The sequence below is a fragment of the Aplidium turbinatum genome, chromosome 8, assembly GCF_918807975.1.
Source record: "Aplidium turbinatum chromosome 8, kaAplTurb1.1, whole genome shotgun sequence".
NCBI lineage: Eukaryota > Metazoa > Chordata > Ascidiacea > Aplousobranchia > Polyclinidae > Aplidium > Aplidium turbinatum.
Genome location: NC_137479.1, coordinates 3,151,324 through 3,177,390, shown reverse-complemented (window position 1 = coordinate 3,177,390; position 26,067 = coordinate 3,151,324). Strand labels below are relative to the sequence as shown.

Genomic DNA, 26,067 nt, shown 5'->3' with positions numbered 1-26,067 from the left:
TCAGTCGCAAACACAAACATGTTCACAAGAACCGCATAAGACTGAAATTTATCATGATGGATTCGGATTTTTGGTAAAGTTTGTCGTTAATTTTTTATTGCAGAAAAATCGATTTCTGGCTTAACCAACTAGACCTTCCCCTAGTTGTCTGCGGTAGCTATAAGAAGATATATATCATTAAATGTCATATTGAACCGTAGATCGGCCACTTAAGAGATGTAGGCTCAATTAAGAAACTCAAAATAGGCCATGCTAATCTGGCCAGTTAACAGGCTAGAAGCTGTTTGATCTAGCTAGATTGTTTGCTAAATCTTGATTGGCCTAGGCGTAAGATCTTGCGTGAAGCGATTGCTACGGTGAGAAACTGGACAACAAAAAATCGCTCAACCGCAAATATGAAAACTGCAATGGAAGGTGTTTAAATGACTTAATATACCAAACAGCAGAAGCACTCATGTATACGGTACTCATTTGCAATATTATTTCAAGCTACTGATCTTTTTGTAAAAATTATTTGCAAAATGTTTGAGCTGCAGTACTTAGCTTTTTGGTTGAACTGAATTCGCTTGTTTAAACGGAATTTGGAAATTGACAAAGAATGTGGAACAACAAACTGGTAAATAAAAACACACGATTGACAAGAAAAGGGGGAGGCCTTGGCTCGGCAGTGGGCTACCACAGGCTGAACATGATGAATCTGCAACGGTTTTCGGCAATAGGCTAAGTTAAGGGTAGTCTACACTTTTGTTCTTGTTAAACAATTATTATAAGTTTCTTTTCATTGTAAAAAATTTCAATGCAACTTTAATTGTAAGAAAATGAAAATTTTAAGGGTGTGAGATAAAATGGCTTTGGAACATAATTAGTTTTAATGTGTGGGGTAAAATGGACCATTTTTAATTTAGAAAAACTTGAAAGGTAGTGATTAGTAATGTTTGGTAGGAAGGAACCTTTATACTCTTTGGTGGTGATTAAACACTGAAACCGAAAAATTTTCATAGAAAATCGATTTTATGTTGGGACCTTTTTGCCCCATCTTCCCCTATAGGATTTATGCCCCGTTATTGGCCCAGCGGTGGAGGGGAATGTTATCAGCCGAGATCAAAAGGGATTCATGTCCACAGAGAGTTGGGGTTATTAGAAGATGTGTATGCTCGACACCATCCTCTCAGATGCACAGACACGCAAAACGCCCGTGTCGGTTGTATTTCTGTAGGCCTACATTCAAAACACTTCAACATAAAGTAAATTAGCTTATAGGCAATGTCGGTTTACTTGTTTACGACTTACACATAAGCCTTTTTTAGTTTTGAAGTGGCAACATTGAACAAACTCGCTTTAAGACGTAGGCTACGATTTTAAACTGTAATTTAAGATTTAAAACAGCAAGAGAGTTGATCCTCGCTTTGAGGTTTATTTAGTAATTACAGGACAAAACAAAGTTATGGCAAGGGTTCGAAGCCAGGTTATTAAAACGATCACGCTGCGGACAGCAAATCATTCGCTTAATTTAATTTCTATTAGAAGTATTTGCGCTTGTGCTCAGTTCTACTTGTAACTTGTGACAGGTTCATTTAACTTGTGATTCATTGCATTTACAGAACCTTTAAATGAGATCCTCGGTCCCCAAAAAACTTCTACGAAAAACACACCCCACCCAACAAACATGGTTTCTTTAAACTCCCGTGCGCCTTGGAAAGGTTACAGGCCCTTGCCGTCATCCCGGGCTCAAAAGTACCCTTCGGGCCCAGTGTCAATGCTACTGAAGACAGTGATACAAAAGTGTTGCGGTTTGGCATAACGAAAAACTTCTCGTCATATGCAAGCTCTGTACCACAACCCTGTGGAATTTTGAAAACATTTATTTGGCATTCTCGGGTTACACTTATTAACAAAACAGTACATGACACACTTGCACTAAATACATGAGAACTGAGATAAAACACACAATATAATAATGAACGTATTTGAAGAGATAGAACAATTCGTTCTCTCACAACCCTTCACGCGAAGGGTTCGATCCTTTGCAGAGCACAGCTCGGAAGAACTGCGACAGTTGGCTGAAAATCTCCAACTATTGGGACTTTTAATTGACGTTGTTTTGCATCAAACTGATGCGTAATAAATTATTATTTGAAGAGAAGTTTGGAGCGAGTTCCATCTATGTGAGGAGTGTAGATAGAAGCTTGGGGCTGTAGATTTAAAACACTCGGTATATTTGATCGTAAAGTTGTTGAAAGCATCACTGAGGCTTCTCAAGGTGTAAAATTAGCCTACGTACAAAAGCTACGTTTTTTAACTGATCCACATTGCGATAGCCAGAATGATGCCAAATTATATATATGTAAAAACAAAGTTTATAGAAACATTAAAAATGTGCAGAAATACCTATAGAGCAATAACAGCCCATTTGTGTATGGATACCGCACGTGCAGTTGTTGTTCAAATTTATTTTCAATAGATATTTTATTTTGGAATATGCTTATTGGTTAAACAAGTCCCAAGGTGATTGTCCAAGCCCGAGCAAGAACATGGATCCGAAAATTGTTGATTGATTGATTGTTGCATCCACTACTGGTGGGTCTTCTGCTCTTCATCGTTATGCTTAAGTTTACGGTTGCTGTAAGTTTCCAATTGTCCAAATATCCAACGTCATTTAATATTTTATCAAACTTAAAGTCAAAGTGAACAGCTTTTGCTTTTGCTCTACAATAAAAAGTTTTGACAAAAATATCTTTCTTTGTGTTTTTTTAACTAGGGTTGGCGACACCTGGCAGATTTAAGTGATGTTTAATTTGTACCGCAGCGGGGCATCGAAGGGCAAGCGTTGCAGGTGACACGGCAGGTGTTCCTAAAATTTAGACCATTGCAGAGGTTCGCGTAGAGAGGGCAGGTTGGATAGACATCCAAGCAAATCATACCTGAAATGATAATTTTTAAAAGATAACCATTAACCCTTGATGTTTCCTGGTAACTTATTTATATGGCAAGCCAGTAAGCCTATACTCTACACAAAGTTTCTTGGTTTATAAAGAAATTATTAAACAACTGTCCGTACGAAACAAAAGTAAACAAAAATAGACAGTGCTTCCGAAAATAATCTTTATTATCAGAGTGCTGTTTATAAAATTAATAGATTTATTGTTTTTGTTTGAAAAAGACATTTGTCAAGACACCCTTTTAAACCAACTGTCCTTGAAGTGATACAACCATTCAGTGATCATACAACCTGCGCAGCACATTTATATGAAAGGCACTTGAAATGTAGCATAGCGTGCCACCGATACCAGACTCCATAGTTTACTGTAAAACTTCACCCGGTGGCACACCCCCCTGGTATGGAGCTGTCTCGCAGCCTCAGCCGACTTGGGTTACCCTCAATGGAATTGGCTCCCTCAGCGGTCTGCGAGTGCGGCGCGGAGGGAAAAACTGCTGACCATGTTTTTCTTAAATGTCCCATTTACAAGGCGCCGAATCTAATGCAAACTAACCCTGTAGCAAAACTAGACGAAGCTACATTCACCTGGCTTTTTATCACCTGCCCTAAAATCTGAACAAACCTGTCTCGCACGGAAGAAAACGAAGAATAGATGCAACTTATAATCAATGAATCGTTTTTAACTTCTTCCAGGGCAGGTTCTATTGACAGTTTACAATAAAAAAAAATTAACCCCAACCATCTTACTATCCAAAGAAATAGCAGCACAGGTTGGATTTTTTGATGAATTTTTAACTGTTAATTCTTAATTCTGAGAAAGAGAAAAACGAACTCACCGTTTATAAGCTGGCAGCATGCACGTGGGCAATGCTCATTCATGTATTCCACAAAGGTGCTGCAATAATTATTTCTGACGAAGTTCAAGCATGTGGCTTCATCGATGAGGTTCTTCCTTTCACAGCAGAGGGGAACATGACAGCGTTGCTCGTTACATTTTCTGGTGATTGTATGGTTTCCAATGCACCCAGCCTGGCCAATATTTCCATTCCTGCACTCCCTTGTAGCCGACTGAGTTCCCCCATCACATGAGGCGCTACAGTTACTGAAAGGGCTATATTCCTCCCATGTCGGGCACAGACCTGTCATAAAAGAATGATTATGACGTTCATGTTGTCACACAGGGTTTGGTAATCTGCTTCTATTTTTTTACTAGTCAATGGGTATAAAATAATCTTACTTTCCATTATGATGCTTAGTAGCTACCTCAAGCTGTTACTTTTATTAACTGACTTTAATCCGTTTGTCAGTTTGTCAATCGCGGTTGCAGAACATATCAAGCCTCGTTGGTATGCGAATACATCGAACTGGGTTGTTGGTCTGGTTTGGTCACAAACTATCAGAAAATTTGGGATGCAATTGATTGAGTTTCGCTTTTAGCAGCATGATCGTTGCTTACTTCACAGTGTAGATTCTAACGATCTGCTATGACGAATGCACAAAAGCTAGTGCAATTCGATATTGCCACAATGAACTCGCAGCATCAGGCTAAAACAGATCGTTAAAATCTACACTGTGAAGTAAAATTTGGGATGTTGGGCTTAAATTTACACTCAGATGTTTTACAGAAATTCTATCAATGTTCGTTGACAGAATTTATTCTAACATAATGTGAAACTCGGTGTTAATTTTGTTGCGAAGACTAGGCTATAGGCTATGTTACATTTAACTAAATCTAACAAGTTTGTTTTGTAAGCAATTCCAGGCATATCCACCAAGGAAATAAATTTGAACAAAAATTCTTTAGCGCCTCTAAAAACCGTTTTTTACTTAAATTTCTGTAATGGTTCTAATAAAGCATGTTTTAAAAATAATGGGCTTTGTGCGTTAAAATACCTGTAAAACATATCCTTGATCGTTATGTAAGGCTGCTTGGTTTTGCCGATTTGGTTTGCTCAGATCATTTAACCTTCAGACTTGCATTTTCTAGTATACTGTAGGTAAAAACGTCACAGTCAACTCACATCTCGATACAGACCGCGATAGACAAGCTCACCGGTATTGCAGATTCTTGTTTCCATGTGCGTTCCTTGGCAACCGTTTTGTCCAACCCTCTCGTTGATGCATTCTCGCTCAGCAAGTTGAGTCCCTCCTCCGCAGCTCATAGAACAAGATGTGAGATTCCAGGGCCCCCAGTATGGACACGGTTTTTCTTTGCATCTCTGTAAGTCACGGTGGTACAAAGTTGTTGGTTGATATTCACTTTATTTCTGTCCGTCATAGATGCAACTATCATGTTCTTGTAGATTACTAAACACGATTATTAATTCAACATTATATTACTGTAAACTTATGTTAGTTTATTGCAATAAAATTTTCAGCTCACTCTTGTATGTGAAGTTCCTCCAATGCATCCGAGCTGGCCTACTTCTCCATGGTTGCAGGTTCGAGTCCTCTCCTGCGTTCCTCCACCGCAACTTCTGGAGCATCCACGATATTTAGTCCATTGGCTCCATGCTGAGAAGACATTGCAATTATAAATGACGTCACCGAACGCTTGCGTTTCAAAAGATAAGCAGTGTCAACGATGATTATCATGGGGCAAGATCGGTTATACCCATGCCAACTGTGACGAATGACTTGCATGATAACGACGTCGACTGGACTGTGAAGAAAATCGCATTCCATATGCTCTCCTGTTTGCTTATTCATGAATACGATGGAACAAGACTTGAACATGAAGACAGCTTGGAGATTATATTATGTAGTTACCGCAACTTTTTCAACGACATACAGATAGTGAGGTCGTTTTATCGTACTTGGGCAAACTTGTTCTTGGCATGGTTCGTATATAGTCGCGTCCCCCTCACAAGTCGCTCCCTCTGCTCCGTAAGTATTGCAGGATCGTGTCAAACTGCGTCTTCCACCACCACACGATGCAGAGCATTGCGACCAATCGCCGTAACTTTCCCATTCCGGACACTTTCTGAGGCGGCAATCCTGAAAGACAAATGCGGAATGCATCATGACCTCTCTATGGTAGATGCAAATAGAAAACTTATAGTTAGTATCCTCCTGTATTTGTATCTTGTAGAAGAACAGTCATAATCTTACCCGCTCTTGTCTTTGGTCTCCTCTGTGTCGTACCTGCTTCCCTGTGCCGCACGTTACAGGACATGGACTCCATTCTGACCACTCTGAAGAGAAAATATAATAAAATGAGAATGTCTACTATGCCAATGACTAGTAAGCTGAGGAGCTACAACTGGAATCGTTGAAACTCCTGCTCTTGAAAGTTTAATGAAGCAATTTAAAAATACAGAGACACCCAATCTGGACGGTCCTCTACAATTCATTTGAAGCAAATTTCTTTGAAGTTATGATACATTTGTTTTGAAATTTCTATAATGGCAGAAAATGTTACGCCAAATTAATAAACTGAACTCTAGTACACGGATCACTAAATTAAACTAAAATAGATTATCACAAGGATTAAGCCAGTTTTAGCATAGAAGTTTTTCCAGACATGTTCTGTAGGTCTTAATCAGTAGGCTACGTTATCGCATTGAAATAGAGTTATAGTTATTTAAACTCTTCCTACAATTTTACAAGATACAAATTATTCCTTTTGTGATGTGGGCAAATCCTGAAAGCTGTTCTTGTTCGTCGTCACCTGCGCGATCATACCTATGCAAGGTCCCTCGTTGCATGTTTGTGACATTGTTGGACTCCCTTGGCAACCAGGGTCTCCCGGTTTTCCTCCAATGCATGTTCTTGTGGCGGTTTGAACCCCAGAGCCGCAAGTTGCCGTGCACGATTGGAACGACCCAAATTCGCTCCATTTCTCACATGGCTTTGTGTTGCAGTCCTGCGAGTGATAACAAGTTAGAAATATCACTAGACGGGAACAACCTATGAGTTTCTTACTGGAAGTTTGTAGATCCATCTTGTTCAAGTGTATGTTTATGAATTATATAGCTACTGTATTTATAAAGCATAGCCTACATTAGAAAAGATCCTCTCTTTTAGTTGGGACTATGCTAATATAATGAAAGATCTATTAGATTGTGATTAACGCTTAGTTGCTTATCACCAATAAACAATAAATTTAGATCATACTCATCTTTTTGTATGATCATAAATGGATCTTTTTTTAAGCAATCTGTACTTCCTGATAACTGGCCTGAAGATATCTTGGTTAAAAGATTCTTCTCCCCTAACAACCAAGCAAGTAGGCTACAGGTATACCTGACTAAATCCTTCCCTAAGCATGAAAATTCAGTGGAAACAACTTGAAAATTGTATCTTTTAATTGCAGGGGCTTAGAATCTTCGATCCAAGAAGTGCAGCAACTGTGTAATATTTATGACGTTGTTTTACTGCAAAAAGTTGTCCTAACAAAATCTTGACTATCTTTCTTCTGTGAGTTCAAATATGCGAAGAGCAAATAAAGATGCAGCTGAGCCTGAAAACTACAGGCCAATAGCAGTTACAACTGTCATTTCGAACCTGTTTGACCGTCTTAGTTTGTCTCATATATTGCCATTTTTGCAAACAATTGATAATCAGCTTGACTTCAAACCCAACCACAGTACAGACATGGGTATCTTTGTTCTGAAGCAAACTGCATATGCGTACAATTCACACGATACTGTGTTTTCTGTATTTTTAGATGCCTCTAAAGATTTCGACAAGATTAATCATCATATTTTGTTCAAAAAGTTGATTGAAAGAAGACTACTTATGCGATCTGTTCGTTTGTTACAGCACTAGTAAGCTACGGTCATCAAAACAAGCGTGTGAAATGGGGCTATCATTTCTCTCAACCCTAACATGTTACACAGGGAGAGGCTTTGGGTCCTTACCTTTTTGCTCCACATGTTAATGATTTGTCAAAAAAGTTGAACACTTCAACCCTGTGAAGAAGGGGACGTTCTTCCTGGCTTTTGGCACAAGGCTGAGTACTCACCAGTACAGCGAGCAACTGCTATTCCTTGACCATAACGGTTTAGCTTCCACTCTAGCCATTTAGACCACCCAATCAACTATATATTTCTTGGCAGCCGATTGTAGCAAGAATTGACAGCGATAAACACCGTGTTTCGCCCATGAGGCTGGGCTCGTTAGTATCGAATATTGGATGTATTTTTTTTTTTGCGCAACGATTGTACTGAATTGTCTTCTGGCTACTTTTGCGCCGTTGCTGTGTATGTGCAACTGTATGCCATTTATTATTTGTCTATATTTTTGTTTGTTTGTTTATTCAAATATATGGACATTCTTGTCTGACGAAAATAAATAATAATAATCAAAAATGACTTGAACCCTTTGTAGATCGGTTATCAGGACATCTTTAAATCGACATTGAACTTTTACTCACTCTGATTTCATTTGCGTTTCCCACATGGCAGCCAATGTCTCCGACGTTTCCATTTAAACACAGTCTCCTCCTCCTCTGCACTGCTCCTCCGCACGTCACCGCGCACTCGCTCCATCTCGTGTACGTTGTCCAGCCTGAAACAAATTATTAACTTGGCGTTTGATCTTTCTCACCAGGTAATAACTTCATGGACATTTGACATTTTACAAGTGTAAGACAAATCCAAATCGCATACGTGGACATCTTTGCGTCTGGCATCTTTCTGTTTCGGTGTCCTCTCCATCACAAGTGGCTCCTACTGCTCCATAAGTGTTGCAAGTCCTTCTAGATTTTCTTGTCCCTCCTCCACATGTGGCCGAGCAATCTGACCAACTCCCATAAAGATCCCACGTTGGGCATGGGCGAATATTACAAGGCTAAAGAGCAGAGGGGTGTTTATATATTTCACTGATTTTTTATTAAACGTAATACTCAGTCTGGAGGTAAAACTCACTGAAGCACAAAAAATATTTTTATTTTGGTTTCGTTTCGTTCTAACTTGCAAATTTGAAACGAAACTATATCAATACAAAAATATTTCAAAATTTCGAAATGTTTTGTTAAGTTTTCAATTAAATTCTTTGTAACGAAGTTCTTTTGCATAACAAAAAGAATGTCTGTAACAACCCCGACTTTATGTGTACCATGTACTATGTTTTTAACCAACAAATTTATATTTTGAGAATATTTAACCGGAACTTATGACAATTGCAAAATGCATTTCAACTTTGCAAAAATTCAAAACCTAAATTCCGCTCTCACGGAATCTAGGTCACGCTTCCCACAAATGCCACTCTCACGATAGGCTATTATTGATAAAAAGGCACTACCGGCATATTATGAAATAAGCGGGAATTGAAAAATGCACACTCTCAGAGAAGGACTTTAAAAGAGAACAGACCGTACGACTCGACGGTCAGAAGGAGAAGGAAAAATTCACGACTGGAGAATGTCGCTCTTCTGACACCGGTCGAATAGAACTAAATTGATTAGACATATTTCTCAATTCCCGAACTTGTAATTTTTATTTATAACAAATGTATTTAATATTCCATTTAACTTGTGTAACTTTTGTAGGTAGCCAAATCATACCCCTAGACTAGACAGATTAAATTATCCTTATAAAAACAAAAGACAGCATCAGATAGGCTAAACCCTATACACTGGAGGCTCGTCCCGGAATTATTATCGTTTTAATAAAGCCGAAAGACAGCTACAGATAGGCATAACCCTACATATGTAACAAAGTGAATCTTTTTAGTCAAAACTAGAAGCAACAACGAGATGCCTGAAAGAATTACAGCGTGGAAACATAATTGGAAACTGCTCTGTCGACCTTCCAAACATCTCATGCTAAATTTAAGCTACGCGCGCTGGTTCGATTGCTTTGCTTTTGACATAACCTACAGAAAGTTTAAGATTTGTGGTAGAGCACCCTACATCGGTGTGCCTGTGGTCACCGAACACTAATTTGCTTTCCTGTAATGCTGTTAATTCAATCTCATACCCGAGTGTCGGTGTCATCTCCAAACTCGCAACCTGGATATCCAATATTTGCTTCCACGCATACTCTTGACCGTCTTATGATACCTTCACCGCAAGTGGTCGTGCATGCATCTTCCCTCCAGACTCCCCAAGTTCCGGGAGCTAACGCACCTGCTGTACAAAAACAGTTCAATGAGTTGCCTTAAACCAAGGTTATTTTAACCAAGAGTTGAGATACCAAGAAAGAGTGCGAGACCTGCTCCTAAGAGGTGCGTGGATGGTGAATCAATATGATTAGTTATAAATTGAGGTAACGGTAAGACGTTGTACTTGTTTTGCTAAAAACAAATCAATCGTTTTTTTTATCTACAGTCTAAACTAAACATTAAAATAATTTGAATAGGCAATCACTCACAACAGTATTTCAATATTTTTTTTATGTTGCAGAACTGATATAAAGGTGGTATCAACAAGGAAAAGATTAAAAACCCGCCGACATATAGAGACATAGTAATGATTTCCTGCAGTGCTAGATAAAAACAACAATGACAACTAATAACTTCAAAATGTTAAATTATTTTGAAGCGCTGGTTGTTTGATCAAAGATTTGTGTAGTCTCAACAAGTAAATAGAAAACACCGCAATGAGATTAATTGACAGTTGAAAGTCATCTTCAAACTTAAGTATTCCGTATTACATCACAAACACTTCATGCTTCGCTGCCGATGCAACAATGCGGTGTACCTTCGCATGACCCGGTGTTACAATTCACGGTTTGAACGAGATCTCCGATGCAATCTGGTTGCCCTTTAGATCCTTGGATGCAGAACCGAGTACGACTCCGCTTTCCTCCATCACACGAGGCAGAGCAGTCTGTCCAGCCACCCCAGGCATGCCATTCTACATCAATCCAATACTTACAATTCAGTTACTATTTTCTAAAAACCTGTACAGCCTGTTTCATCCTTACGCTTACTGGAGATCATCAGATGATCCTTATTTAAATAGAATATTTCAATAATATATTTTGAATAATAATTCTATTTAAACAAGGACCTTCTGATGATCCCAGGTAAGGGTGAAACAGGCTGTGGAGGTTATTAGAAAATAGTACCGGTAACTATATTTGATTTAATTTACTCTGCTTGGCTTTGAGCACTTTTTGTGGAATTAATAGCAAGCTATTTACTGTTCAATCCAATACTTTATGAAGGATAAACTTTACTTCGTCACTTGGTAGGCTACACAGTCGTAAGTCTTAAACTTTCAAAAATATTTCTTTGTTCTCTTCCAGTTATTCAGCATTCTCTCTTAAAGCGTTTATTTTTTGCTTGTTTAGTGTTTGAGATATTATTTCTTGTAAGTGGAGTAAAGCGATTGAAGGGTTGGAATATTTTAAACCATAATTTGCGCTTAGCTACAAAGCAGCAGTTTACCATTGACTATTAACCGCAACTTTAACTAACCCTAAGAGATTTGTGAATCATACTTATTCAGAAACTATAATCTGCAATCAACATAAAATAAGTTCAGTGAAAGCCATTGGCTGGCAACAGCATCCTTACTTGGTCGAGTGCAGCTTCTCTTGCGCACGGTCAATGATACTCTTGCTGCGATCCATTCTTCGAATTGTTCGACGCGCGTGTAAACGCCAAACTGACCCGGTCGAGCGCATCCCTTCCCGAATGACGTGATGCCAGCAAGGTACCAGTCACAATTGTTGCATCGCTGGCACACTAGAGGGCCTCCTGAGTCGCCTGATAAATAGAAACTGTCATGTTAACCGTACCACTTCAAGTATTCTCGTTCCCACACAGAAGTTCGTATCTGGTTTGGAAAATGTAATGATAATTCCCAATTCCGTTTGAACCAAAACTGTCAACAACTGAAATGAACGTAATCAGTAATCGACTCACGATTCTGTAAATCTTACAGTCTAATAAAGCTTACTTGAGATTTAACTGGTGTTAAATTTTAAGAACAACCAGAATATCTTTCCAACTAACAGCTGTAAGAACGACAAAGTATAAAGATGTTGTGACTTGTGAGACAGGGACAGTGAGATGCTACAAATATCATTTTTGCCTGCTATCTCTCTTAAGTAAACAGCCGAGGAAGATACGAAGGTTCTTCCACCCACCTTGACAAGCATCCTTTCCTCCCGTGACGTGTCCGGCGCACATGTGGATGGAAGAGTTCACAGATATCGAATCGTTGTCGTATGTTCTGCTGCAAACCTCATTGTCAACAATCGGGAGATCCACTTCCAGCAGATGACCAGCCGGTCGACCTCCGTATCCTGGATGGGACATCACAATCATCTCGGAAGTTGTAATCGTCGGCGATAAAATAGTTATTTCATAGCTAGTGAGGTCAACACCAACGCACCGAAAGACAAAAAGTGAAACGATTTGTATTTGATTTTATTATAAAGATTTGAATCAGTATTATAGATCAATTATTAAGTATGTTTTTGTGCACCAATAAACAGGTCGATGCTTTAAATCAGTGTTACTCAAACTTTATAATACCACGTACCGGCAGAGGTCTTATTATCATTCGGTGTACCAGTTACACATTTAAAACGAATTCCCACCTACATAAACAAGTCTAATCTTGGTTTTACATCTACAACGTGCAAATTCAGAAACAATATTTCACTGATACTTCACCGACAGTGTGTGGTATGTAAGCTTTTGGAATCCTTGGTTTGGTTTTGAATCTTTATCCTCGAACTGACAAAGCCTTGATTGGTTATTCCTGGTAGTTTCGCATACTTGTAGAGGCTCCTGACGCAGGGCCGGTTGCCGAGATTGGCAGAGTAAAGTTTTCCGATTGTTGAAGTGTTGTTGCCGAGAATTATTCCATTCATTAGGTGCCGCTGAATGGAGAGCAGTCCTTAGAATGCGTTGCTCAAGCGCACACCCCTAGAGTCGAACCAGCGCCGCGTAATCTTGAGCCGGGCGCGTAACCGCTGAGCTATAACGAGCGAATCCTTAGCGCTACTTCATAGGAAGCACGTGAAGTTTTATATGAGAACGTCTGTAGCCTGCACCTGTTTCTGCACAGCTTTTGCTTCTTTTCGTTTCCTATTCAAAAATTATTTAGGCTTATTTTTAATTTCATGTTTTGAACATTCGGTACCGTAAGTGCTTTGTTTAGATCTGGAGTTTTATTGAGTCATTGCTGAGCATAACTTCACAAACAACATTTTGCTTCTTCTTGTATCACTTTTATCAGAATCTATTGGGTTTGCAAGTGGTTTATTTCTTATGTTCATGTCCATGCGACCACGTTTTGCCATTTGAAAATTTAACTTATACAGTATATCGCTTTAAGGGCATAAGAAAACATAGAAAGACAACTTGAGAAATGTGAAAAGCACATATTGATCAACACAAAACAATACTCAATAAATTATGTTCAGGCTAATCGCGTACCGGCAGTCAAGTGCTTGGGTACCGGCACCGGAACTCGTACCACAGTTTGAGTAGCACTGCTTTAGATTAAGTGGACAGGAAAGCCAAACTGTCCTGAAAATGGCACAGACGTGTGCCCGCGATGGGACTTTCACCAACCAGCTATACAGCCGCCATTTTTACCGCTTTAACCGAAGTAATATTTGGTTATTTTTTGGCGTAGTGTTATGAGTCACAGAAGCACCAACTCACTGATAACTCCGTATCCAGTGGCAAAGCACGTCTCACCAACTCTTGGCTCGTGACCATTTGGCAGGCAGATGGTTCCTACTGAGTTGCTTAAGACGGCAGGAGACCTGAGCCTCAACAGAGCGATATCGTTGTAAGGAAAATCGAAGTCTGGGTGAACGTAAACCTGAAAGTGACAACTTATTAGGTTCCACTTTAGATGAAGTACTTGCATACGTTAACGTGAGAGCGGCTTTGTCAACGTCATTGTTATCGAAAAGTCGCAAATGGAATAATATCTTACATCTTTTCGCCTTCAAGAAGCTCACAACGACTTTAGTTCCTCTCGAAGCGAAAAAGTTAGATTTTAAAATAACGTTAAGATTTTCGCAAATTAAACCTTAAGGAAGTTGTTGAAATTTCAAGTTTGATAAATTAACAAGGACAACTTCACTACCTTGTACACTCTGAAAGTTTGTTCGTGCAAATTAACGACTTCTCCTGTTGTATTCAAAGCTCCCATAGTGATCTGGATAGAACGAGTGGCGTGTCCTCTGTGTTCAACAAGGAGCCATATTGTTACGCCACGAATGATTGGTAGGTATATTGAACCATAGGCATACGAAGCCGAGCAACGCGATCAAGTTTAACATATTCAAGTTTATTACATTTACAGAAACACGAAACTACGCAACAAATTAAGTATCGATCGTTTTCGACATCACAAGATGTCCTCTTCAGGAATAACATACATACAACTTAACTGCATCTGAATAAAATACAATGGTTTACTAGATCTATAAACAGGAAAAAACAAAAATTACACAGTACTTCTGACTAGCTCAAACTCAACGATATAGGCTCCACGACAATCGTAAGTAACTGCATCAAAAGGTGTTGAACAGATCACATGCTGTGGTAGAAAGGCAAGGTGCGAAAAAACTAATTTTAAGAGCAAGAAAGGTGAGCCGCAAGCATACAGTTGTCTGTTCAATGGTGGGTTGTTACGTTTTATGTAGCTGTAGGCTACAAGGCTTATGTACAGATATATCAAGCAATTTGAGATCATGTCCAGAGGCAGGTCTGAGTATCAAACCAAGATCTTAGAAGCCTTGGACATAAAACGTAACAATCCACCTTTGAACAGACAATTGTATGCTCATCTTTCTTGCTCTCTGTATTTTGAAATCAGTTTTTTCTCACCTTGCCTTTCTACCACATCTTGTGATCTGTTCAACACCTTTTGATGCAGTTACCTTTGATTCTCGTAAAGCCTGTGTCGTTGAGTTTGAGCTAGTCAGAAGTAGGCCTACTGTGCAGTTTTTGTTTTTTCCTGTTTATAGATTTAGTTCCAAATTAATATTCCTATAAATTTCGTTCCAGCATTTAAATTCTTGACAGATTGTTTGCATAAAAACAACGATTGCTTTTATTCTCGTTTTTAATTTTTTTTAAATATGTAATTTTAATTCAAGACATTTAATCAGACTCACCTGACGCAATCGGCTGATGTCACAATCCACCTTCTGTGTACAAGACTCCCCCCACAAATAATGTTTCCAATTTGAATGTAAGCCTGCACACCACAAGGTCATAAAATTAATGCTCGGCCGAATAGAGGAGGGCAAGTCGGCCAAGACGACAACCAGGAAAAATTGGAGCAATGCACATATTGCTGGATATTTTAAAGACTAAGGTCCCAGTAAAAATATTGCAGTGGAAGATGCGCGAGAACTACGGCGGCTGACATATACTAGGCTACTAAGCACTTCACCAGAAGCATTCTATGCTTTAATTAATATCAAAACATTGTCACAATGAAACCATTTGATCTCATGACAACCAGTCACTCACCATCCACGGCCATCTCCCAACACGCGCGGGGATTCCCCCTGATACCCTTCCAATGGTGGAGCTGAACCCACATTGTCGAAAGGATTCTGTTGCGAAAGATAATTATTTATTTTAAGTTGCACAATCACAACATAAACGTTGCGTTTGCACAACCCAACCAGGAATGTCAACAGTGTGAACGTTACTTAGTTACTTTCAATTTCAATTGTTTCGTCAAAAACGCAGCATCTAAAACCTCAACAATACATGATTTATCTGATCTAGACAAGAAGAACAAGCTGCAATTACGCAATTACTTCAAATAACTTCTGGACAAGATTCTGTCCACAGGATGTAACAGAGAAGATGCGAGTTAAAAGAATAAAAAATGAACAACACAGCATTGGTCCCACTTTCAAGAAGAGGCTTGCTGCTTGCTACTTATCAAGTTACCCCTTTAGGTCACTTAGTCTATATTATTACACAACGTTGTTGTACCAGTTTCTGAAAAGTTGCACCTACTTGCGTTCCTTCTGCAGCACCGGCTGCTTTGGTAATAGTCTCTTAGGTTTGGCAGAGCAAAGCACTTTGTGCAGGTGTAGCTGCCTGGTGTGTTAACACATATGGGATCCTCTGCCTCTGCGCATATGTCTGCATTGACAGTGCATTCGTCGATGTCTGAAAGATAAAAAGATAAAGGAAAACATCAACACTTTTAAATAGGTTTATTTTGTTGCCATGAGCTATAAGCATCCAGAAAAAAGACACTTTAAGAATATAGCTGAACTATGAACGAAAACCTCAAGCTGTCTGTGTTGATGGCAGCCATGCATGGTGTGTGGAGTGTAAAGCTCTAACAAACATACAAAACGTTCAGAAATATGCTTCAGACATGGCTATAAAGCGTATGGTTCATAATCAATTAAAACAACAAATTCAAACGATTGAACAAGTTAAATGTGCGACCAGAAGCCAATCCATTTGCTGTTGTTGATGTTTGAACAACCGAGTTTAAAGTTTGAACCTTTCCACTTCTGGTTGAACTAAGGTAGTGGAGGGTATTACCTTTACAACTGCGCCCGTCTTTTTGGAGTTGGTAACCTTTGAAGCATCCGCATGTTGCAGTGAGGCCATCTTCTGATACACTGCACTCCTGTGTGCACCCCGCCTCCTTGCACACTGAAACGAAATAACTTGTGCCAAATGTTTTTCAACTCAATAACTTACTTCGGTCACAAGCACGTTTTAACGTTCGCGTTTTGTCGCTTCTACCTTTTTCTTGACCTTTGCTATGTTGACGTGTATTGTTTTTGATATGATGGTCAGAAATAAAAAAACAACTGAACTGAACTGAACTTGTGTTTAATCCTTCGAGTTTCGTTGCACAAACTTCATGAGGACCAAAACATCTTTAGATTCGTCGGTGCAGAAGAAAGAGCATACCACGTTGTACCACGATACCTATTGATGTAGTCATTCTACGTTATTTCCATTTCTCAAGATTGAGGAAGGTGGGACTTTCCCGGGAAAGCTATGAGGTTGTAATCGTCAGTCGTCGCTCTTCGTTGTTGCTCTTGTCACATGACACCTTGATGCGTCTTGCACTACTCGTCGCGGCTAATGACGTCACAGTCGAGCTTCAGGCAGGGGAACTTGACGACGTTGACTCAACATTAACGATTGGATCGCTTTAGCGTTGCACGCCAACTCACAGCAACGTCGTTTTAAGGTAAAGCGATAAAAAATCTGTAAGCAAACAGCTGGTATTCGGTGTCTTTGACAAAATATCGTCTCCTTGAAACCATTGTTGCATTACAGAAAGTGCCGCAGTTTTGAAGTTACCACGGTTTACAATTAATTCAATGAATAATTTCCTTAAACGTCTTTATTATTATTTCATCATCATCATCGTCGAGAGTGGAGGCAATGAAGCGCTAAATTTTTTTATTACACTTATAAGTTATAGATAGTTTTGTAGTCAGGTTCTGATCAGTCTCATAATCGTTAGTCCAAGTTCTTAGTGATCCGCCCTTATTTTATTTTTTACTCATTTTTCCTTCTAGTACTTGTCTTTAAATAGAATTATTCGGAAATCATGTGGCCAAAATATGTCAGTTTTCTCTATTTGATTGTTTGTACATTTTCCATATTAGTGTGGATTCTAAATAAGACATTTTCGTTGCTGATTTTTTCATTTCATGAAATTTTAAGCTTTTTATATAAATCCACAATCAAAAGGCCTCAATTTGTTTTGCCATTAGTGATGATAATGTCCAATTGTCCATGTTTCTGCATTGTAGACCTACTGGAATAAAGGTTTAACATATGGTTTTGCTTTTATTTCAAATATGGCTTTTATATTCCTTTTGTTTAAGCCTAATTTAGATACGTTATTTTTCATCATGTTTTCTGTGTGTCATTTAAAATAAAACGATATACGGCCTGCCGATGTAACCTTTCATAAATCATGCGGAAAGCGATATTGAATAAGTTCCTATCTCTGCTGTAGGAGAACTCTCAACTCTACAAACTTCACTTTCACTTGACTGGAGGAACTTCCATATTTTGTCCAGGGGATAACAAGATTATTTGTTTTACTTGTTCAAGCTGTTGTCTATTTAATCCTTATGTACAGTTGTACACTCCGACATGAAAGCAAAGATGGTTCTCTTTGCATTCCGCTCCTTCCTTTTTGTAGGTCGAAATTGCTAATGAAAAGGAAAGTAACTATTGCATGTAATGTAGATTTGTTATAATAGTGCCTGAAAAAGAGAATGTACAGAAAGTTTGATCGACGCTAAAACCCGTGCCAGCGTGTCCACTATTCAGTAACATCATTCGCGTCTATGGGGTGCTTACCGTCTTCATCATTCGGACAGTTGTCGCAAGTTTTCCTGCACAAGGTGGTGACAACATCCATCACACCACACGCATCCTTCTGGCCCGTGCACCATGGAAATGTATCGTAGCAACCGCCGCCTACAAACAATGCAAGGAACAATGCCAACATGTTAGTAATAATCACTTAGGCCTACATTATCGGTAACATTTCATTTCACTGCAATTGCTACATGTCAAGAAAGTTTTTTGAATGATTGATCGTGCATTTAAAATGCCACCAAATGAAATGATAATATGCTTCCACTCACCATCGGGGAGAAACGGTGGTTGAGCTTGACTTGTGACAAACCCTGTCAACCCCAATAGCAACGTGAAGAAGCTGAAATAGAAACGTCACAAGCGATGCTTTATTGCTTTTTAAAACAATTTAGTGTTACCCTATAGTTCTACTTTTTCATATTAAAGTGTAATTTCTATTATTGCCAAACATCGAATTAATGTCGTCTCTGTTTCTCTGTTGGATGATTTTTGTGGACCTTTGTTCTGCATTCAATTATGATTAAGCTAACATTCCGTGATATGTAGGCTAAGTCTGCTGTTGCTGTTGTTACTTACCAAGCGTTCATCCCAATTCTGAGTTTTATTAGTTAATTTTAAAATATAGACAGCAATCTATTTGTTGTTTTCTACACAAGAAAATTAAACAAGTTATCACGCGGCACTGTGGTCTTTGTTATAATGCTACCAATCGATAACAGAGTTGTCCTTGAATCTTCATCTTTCCTGACTTTCCTTGCTGTGTTTACACTTAAAAACTGTGCGATTCCGCTTTTTTAACAAAACAAGGCCGCCCGAGGCAACAACGTCAGTTATTTCACGAAAACTCGAAATTAATTTTAGCTATTCTTCAAAACACTGTTTTAGCTATTAGAAATTTTAGCTATTCTCCCCTAGTCATAATTAGTACTAGCTTCTGCTTAACCAGTTGGCCAGCGAAGAGCTTTGTGACATCACGACACGTTTATAGGGCAGCTCTGCGTTACTTATTTTTCACCGGAAGCAAAAATCAATTTCCAAAGTGAACAAGTACTATTTGCCGCTGTTGCTCGATTCATGATGACATCAACAAAACGTGAAAGCAACAGCTTTTCTGATAGAGCTAATTCAAATATCTGTTTCGTTATTTTATAAGCACACGCAGTAGCGTAGCCAGGCCCGGATTTAGGGGGGGGCAGAGGGGGCAGGTGCCCCGGGCCCCCCGACTTTTGAAGGGCCCCCTACCGTGGAAAAAATGCGATTTTGTGTTATTTTTTCTTCCTTTCAGCCTTTAAAGTTTCTCCAAAATGCTGTGCAGTGCTGGATTGATGCTAGTGTAGACGCAGAGGTGGTTTTTCGCGCCGTAGGCGCGAAAATTTTTTTTGCAGGGGGGCCCCCCGATCTAAAAGTGCCCCGGGCCCCCCATCAGCTAAATCCGGCCCTGAGCGTAGCCAAGAATTTTGAAAGGGGGGGGTTTGACCACCCAGCGGCGGGGGGTCTGGGGGGCCTCCCCCACAAAATTTTGAAAAATTACTTTGAATTTGGTGCATTCTGAGAGTATTTTCAACAAAAATGTGGGTACAAATATTCCTGTAAAATGGTGCTGTCCGGTAGCATAGCAAAAGGATAAGATCATGTTTTCTTCGGCATTTTTCGGAAATAAAGCTAAGTCTCTGTGTTTTCTTGTTGCTAATTGCTGAGATGTTTGAATGTTTGGTATTGGCAAAACTCGCTCTTTTAATGCAATTTTGTAATTAGGCAATTTTTTTTTAGACTGAAAGCATCATTCTCAATATCGTGACGTCACACGCGTGCCAAAGGGGGGTTGTAACCCCCACCCCCCCCCCCCCCCCCCCTTGGCTACGCCACTGAGCACACGGCTCTCTTCGTATAACAGAGTACATGAAGAAGTTGGAAACTTGAACGATTAAGTGGAGTAATGTCCGGAAAGCCCTTTATCCTCTGTTGCTGCCTCCTTCCAACGTTGAACCAGTCATTGATCGATCAAACATCAACCAAGTTATTCGCAGAAATTATCCATGTTTCACATAAAACCCATGCTGCGCTCAGAAATAACATCGATGCATTCCCGGAAGAACATCCGGTGACGTTTATTGATTCTGGGTTGTCAAGTGCCTAGAAGTTAGCGCCCAACAAAACTTGTGCAAAGTCAAATGTGGAAACTTTACAATAATGAAGATAATTGTCGGTAGGCTACAAGTGGATTGATACCACTGCATTTGAAGTGGGAAACAAAGTATTACTTCCTATGTTATTTTCAACGTTAATTAACCGTGTTGGCCTCATTCCAGGTCTGAATGATGTTTGGCTTATAAACCGAAAGGCAAAGGCTTGTCACTCATACGCGCTATGACTACTCAGTCTGCACTATGACTGAAAGTTGCTATAGATCCAGCAATAGACAACAAACACAGGCAACGAACACGCTTCTTTGTTTATACCACCCGGTGAGACAATAGTCGTCTCTGTTATTGTACGTTAGGTAAGTTTAATTAAGGCAAGGGTCTCACACTCGAATTGCTCTAAGGGACAGATATGAACACTTGTAAATTAACCAGAGGGCCGCCGCACACATTAAGAAGTCAATAAAAAGAGCAGCCTAATGAGAACACACCAAGAACGTTCGCGAAAAAAAGTAGTAGGCTAAAAACAAAGAGATAGAAAAACGCTGCACGAACGCAAACGAAACAACGGACCTGGAGACTAAAAGTCTTGCAATCAACTTTCCAAAGCGCGGAAAAAAACTAAACCCAAAGAACTGACTTCTGCAAATAGCCTCCCTAACTATTAGGCCCTAACACCAAGGTTGCTGTTGCAAAACGACATAATAAGTGAATAGGCAATGTGATTGTGATGTAACAATACGAGTTTTCTTACGCAATAAAATGGCGCGACAGTAATGCTAAAAGGCTGTGTTAAGTTTGGTGAACAATTTCAGAGTTTTTGAGCAATTTTACAGTGAATTTTATCTCTCTATATCTATAAAAAAATAATTAGGCCTACTGTAATTGGTAAATATTTCAGTGCATGCATCGCAGGCCGCGTGTTTAATACTCTTTGTTTAAGTCAAATGCTTGAAGTTTGTAGTAGAATTCTGATCGAAACATGCAATCGCGAATATTCGATCGCCAATTAAAATTCAGAAGATTTATTTTTCTCTTTTGATGAAATTGGCGATAAGTAATTTAGCATTGCAAACAGTTTTTAAACATTAAAAAAGTGTCTGATTCATAATGAGGTTAAGATTAGGAAATGAATCACATCATATAACACCAGACTGGTACCGATGCTTGCTATGGTTGCTTATGCTTTCTATTGCCATGATGGACTTTTACTTTAAACAATCTTTATTTTTACAAAAACAATTTTCTGTATAACAAATGACACTGTGTGAAATTTTTTTTTAATATTTGAAAAGAAAAAATAATTTTTCAGTCCTGAGGAGTTTTCCTCGAGCCAACCAAGTCGTCAAGACGACGCTAATCAACTATCTAGTGCATGAAACGTTTAAATTTACCTTTAAGCCGGCTTTGTCGTGATCAAACTTACTCTGCAATAAAATTATATCTTTCCAATCACTACCTAGCTTGTCGCCAACACACAATCAACATTCGTAAAAGAAATATGTCGGCATAGGTTGAACTTCCCGACATTGTCATTTACACAAAAATCCAGATCAGGTGGTGAATCTGCTTCAAACACAAGTTGGATTCTGAAACAAAACATCTCCGCCTGATAGCAACCGAAGAGAATCCAAGATTTTGAACTAAAATGTTCTAAAAGCGATTTTACGTTCTCAGTCTCCTGAATCTTTAGACCAGGATGAAACAGTAGACCATGCGTACATGATAAAGCCTGCAGGATCGAAGTATAGTGTCAAACCGAAGCAGACCATATGCGAATGCAATTCTATCCCTCCCTGAATAGTGTACAATGCGAACGGACTTATAGAATTGACTGGAAATTGCTAAAGGAAAACTTTTATTGATGTAATTTTAAGATTGTTGTAATTACCTTAAACATAAGATGAGTTGCAATCGTCACGAATTTTTGAATTGAGGATAAAAAAATATATTTTCTGATTCAATAAACTTTTACTTAGAGGACTTTGATGTTAGTTTTTCTTGTAATATTAAAACTGCATTCACCAAACGTGATCTATTTAAACTTTGAGACCTCCAAGCATTAAATTGCCTCAGCCTACTGAGGTAACTGAATATTTGCATTGGAGAACGTAATAATTTGTAGGCCTCCTGTTCACAATATGTTTTCACTGGAACACAACTTTTAAAAATAAACGATCCGAATCAGGAATGGAATTCAGCTGTCCAAAGCACTCAAATCTGGCAAAATACAAAACGTCTGTAGTGGACAAATGGGGAAGGAATCAAAAACCCTTTCAAGGCATACACAACGTCTCGGTGTTTGGATCAAGGCAAGAAAAACCTAAATCAATGACTAATTGGGCACCTATGCATTTGCGAGCACTTCTCCTACATGCTAGTTACTATTATAACTCCGGTTAGATGAAATATGGATGATCAAGCTTACATAATAATTGGTGGAAATTGTCGTTTTTGTCGCTTTTGGACAAACCTATATGTCTTTCCTGGGTTTTTGCAGTGATACTTGCACATTGAAAATCAATACAAATGCGTTGAAAAGAAGTTGGATCTCTGGGGTGGTTATGTGACGGTAATAATTCTGATCTGTCTCTCTCGGCAGTAGACGCAACAAATTTATACATCTACACTACAAGGAAATAACAAAAAAAAATTATTTATTGCTTTTTTAAAGCATTTCCATGCCACCTGACGTCTTACAAAGCCTTGTGACGTAACCATTGGAAAATGTTTCCTATTGATGACTTTAAGCTTAGGAGAATATTGCTTCTGTGATTGTGGAAATTGTAGAACTGCACGTTTTGCACACATGTTTAAAGATTCTTTACAAGTTTTAGGCAGAAAAAAATTACAGCACACTTTGCTGCCAATTTTTCTTTAAACCCAAAACAAAAATCTTTATTGCACTGTTTTTTGGGCTATGTAGAACTAGGCAATGTGCTGAGTACCTGATGTGTTTTTAAGTTGAAAAAGCAATCAATAAAACCTTTTTTTTCTTCAAAGTTGCGGAAGCAAATCTCTCAAAGCGCTTCATGTTTTGTCGAAGTTATGTTGTAAATTTTAGCACATTATTTTGTCTCTTCGGTATTTTCAAATATTCTAATTGTGCCTTTTAATTGAAATTTTGAGAGACGCATTTAGCCTGTACTTCAGTGACGTAACATGTGCTTGTTTTGAATACCAAAAAACAGTAATTATTGTAAGTATGCCTCTGAATAAGCTTCAAGAAAACGCACTGTTTCGAAGTCAAAACATTACCTACAGAACTACATCAAGTTAACAATAAACCTAGTCTAGTGTTAACTGCAAATTTTGAGGTGTGAGGTATAGTAGACTCTGTATTTTCGACGGAGTGGTAGGAACACTTCCGACCGATTTTCGAAATTTTACTGCTCCTTCCAAGTTCCAACCCATAGAAATCACAGACAAAACTTTGTGATCACTGTGTTTGGGGTCATTGTAAAAAACAGCAAGTAGAAATAGTTGTGGTTATCCTAAAAAAATTAGCATGCATAACCGGATAGCTGGGTCACCTGTCCGATGTCTCCTTTCGTTCAAACTGTACACTACCAACTTCCCCTAATCAGCATACAGGTTGCTTAAAACTTTCTCAAAAAAATAACCGACCGGTAATTAAATAATTGTGCCGTCATCATAAAAATGGTATTTAACTAAAGTTTAATTGTAAACCAAACAGTTAAATAACTTTCATGATAATGGTCAAATACAAACTATAAAAATAAAGTGAGCCATCGCCAATAAAGTGAGCCATCAGTCGGCCATAAAATACGCAAAATGTGACAAAAGCAAGGGGAAAATTGTTTGGGGACGGGAAAGCTCTTTAGACTCCCAGATACAAGCTTTGATCCTGAAAATCTTAATCTTCTTAGAACTGTTGACTCAACGAAGCTTTGGTGTGTTCTCAAATGTTTTCTATAGACCCGCTACTTTGTTTCCCTTTTAAAGGTCGTTTTGGACAAAAAATTTAACTCAAGAAAATCATCCAGATTCTGGCAAGTTGAAACAAGCAAACTCTTTGTTTTAGAGATCTCGATGAGGCTCGTTGCTGTGAAGTGTCCCGGTTCTCAATCACAAAAATATGGCTAACAAATAAAAGCTTGCATCTAATTATAAGCTTTTATTGGTTGGCTGGCTAGTTTTGAACCTTTATCGTCGGACAGACAAAGCCTTGATTGGTTATTCCTGGTAGTTTTGCATATTTGTGGAGGCTTTTGACGCAGGACCGGTTATCAAGATTGACAGAGTGAAGTTTCCGATTGTTGAAGTGTTGTTGCCGGGGAAATATTCCATCCAAAAGGTGCAGCTGAATGGAAAGCACTCCTTATGCGTTGCTCAAGGGCACACCCCGAGAGCCGAACCAGTGCTGCTTGATCTTGAATTGGGCGCTTAACCACTGAGCTCGTCGTCGTCGTCGTGTGAGCCTCTAGGACCGAGGGTCTATCCGTTTACCACCCCAGATTCACGATGTTCTCGGACTACACTGGAAGGCTACCAGACAGCAGCCAGTCTTTGATTTCATCATCCATGACACGCAGACCTTCCACTCCGTTAGGTGGCGTGAGGATGGAGCAGTCATTGATGATGTGGTCTGCGGTCTGTTCCTCGGCACCACATTCACAGAAGGAGAAAGAGGCCATTCCCCACTGAACTAACGAGCTAACATTCCGTACTGCACAAACCGAAATTGCTGCTGTACTGGCAGTTTGCAAAACTGTGCTGTAGTTTGTGGTGGGTAAGTTTCATGTTGTGAGGTTGCATCGCATTTTCGAATGTACAAAAAATCAACATTTTTCTTTTGATCACAAGTTGCGATCTTTCAGTCCGGAACATAATAATTTGTTTGTTGTTGTAGTTTACCGTAAGCACATCATAAGAGTTGTTTGTAGCTTACATCAACAAACTGCATTGTCGCTTTCATTTTGCTTTTGCTATGTTAATTTTGCTTTGCATTAGCAAACCCAACTTTTTGTTGTTAAGATGCTCGTCGAAGGAATCAAAGTCAATGCCCGGTTGCCCAAATGTTTTATTTCTCACCACAAGCAGCCACAGCGTCATGAGGTCATTAGCCCGATTCTTTCGCTCGCATCATAGAAGTGGGCAAGTTGTTCAATGGAAGACTAAGAGAAGCACATGCGGACATGTACAATCACAATAGAGCCACCCAACCTATCATGTCATATTTTTCAATTTCGCGATGCATTTGCTAAGGTTTAAAGTTCACTGTCTGTGATGAAATCTGGTACATTATCTCTTCATTAACTTTAGAAAACTGCATTTCTCACCTAGTTTTACTGCGAACTTCATAATTTTAATGTGAGAAAACCTCGAAACCTCTCAGTGCTCGATTGGAAAATTCTTGTTTGGTTTGAAGAGTCACGCAAGGCTTGTGTGCCTCACGAGCCACAGGTCGCCTGTTAATACAACTTGCAAGACCAATACATATACAACTTGTAGACCAATACTACTTGTGAGACTTGCAATGCCACTATTTTGTTTATAGACATTTTTAATGTAGAAATTACGTTTTTTTTGCAGAGGATGTTTCACGAGCGTCAATAATTTCTTTTAACAATGCTTCGCAGACTTTTGTGAAGACGCTTCACAGCCCATCACCTTTCTTCATATGTGGAACCATGTACCCAGCTTGAGAACTGCTTCCATACATCCACGTGACACGTGAATAGCTACAATCATGTACGTCAGGGG

General features: G+C 39.0%; 1 protein-coding gene across 2 annotated transcripts; it reads right to left on the bottom strand.

Moving 5' to 3' along the window:
- Window positions 1-1,844: 1,844 nt before the first annotated feature.
- On the bottom strand, window positions 1,845-18,946 carry LOC145775866 (uncharacterized). Of its 2 annotated transcripts, none has more exons than XM_082587251.1 (22): window positions 18,776-18,946; window positions 18,469-18,539; window positions 18,179-18,298; window positions 16,385-16,498; window positions 15,842-15,997; window positions 15,341-15,426; window positions 14,980-15,062; window positions 13,944-14,040; window positions 13,511-13,673; window positions 11,980-12,138; window positions 11,405-11,596; window positions 10,584-10,739; window positions 9,862-10,013; window positions 8,551-8,731; window positions 8,316-8,449; window positions 6,623-6,803; window positions 6,050-6,132; window positions 5,755-5,935; window positions 5,322-5,452; window positions 4,992-5,157; window positions 3,775-4,077; window positions 1,845-2,921 (listed from the first exon to the last, which is right to left on the bottom strand). In XM_082587251.1, the coding sequence occupies exons 1-22, from the start codon at window positions 18,784-18,786 to the stop codon at window positions 2,791-2,793; spliced, it is 3,051 nt and encodes a 1,016-aa protein (XP_082443377.1). In that variant the 5' UTR covers window positions 18,787-18,946; the 3' UTR covers window positions 1,845-2,790. The 2 variants fall into 2 exon arrangements, with proteins under 2 accessions (XP_082443377.1, XP_082443378.1); XM_082587252.1 differs by having other exon boundaries at window positions 9,862-10,010.
- Window positions 18,947-26,067: the final 7,121 nt, after the last annotated feature.

What these genes read in the sequence shown, in the direction of transcription:
- LOC145775866 (XM_082587251.1), bottom strand. An exon ending in CACTGGATACGGAGTTATCA is followed by an intron (nt 12,139 to 13,510) that starts GTGAGTTGGTGC and finishes TGTCCCATCCAG; the next exon opens with GATACGGAGGTCGACCGGCT. An exon ending in GAGACCAAAGACAAGAGCGG is followed by an intron (nt 5,936 to 6,049) that starts GTAAGATTATGA and finishes TTTGTCTTTCAG; the next exon opens with GATTGCCGCCTCAGAAAGTG.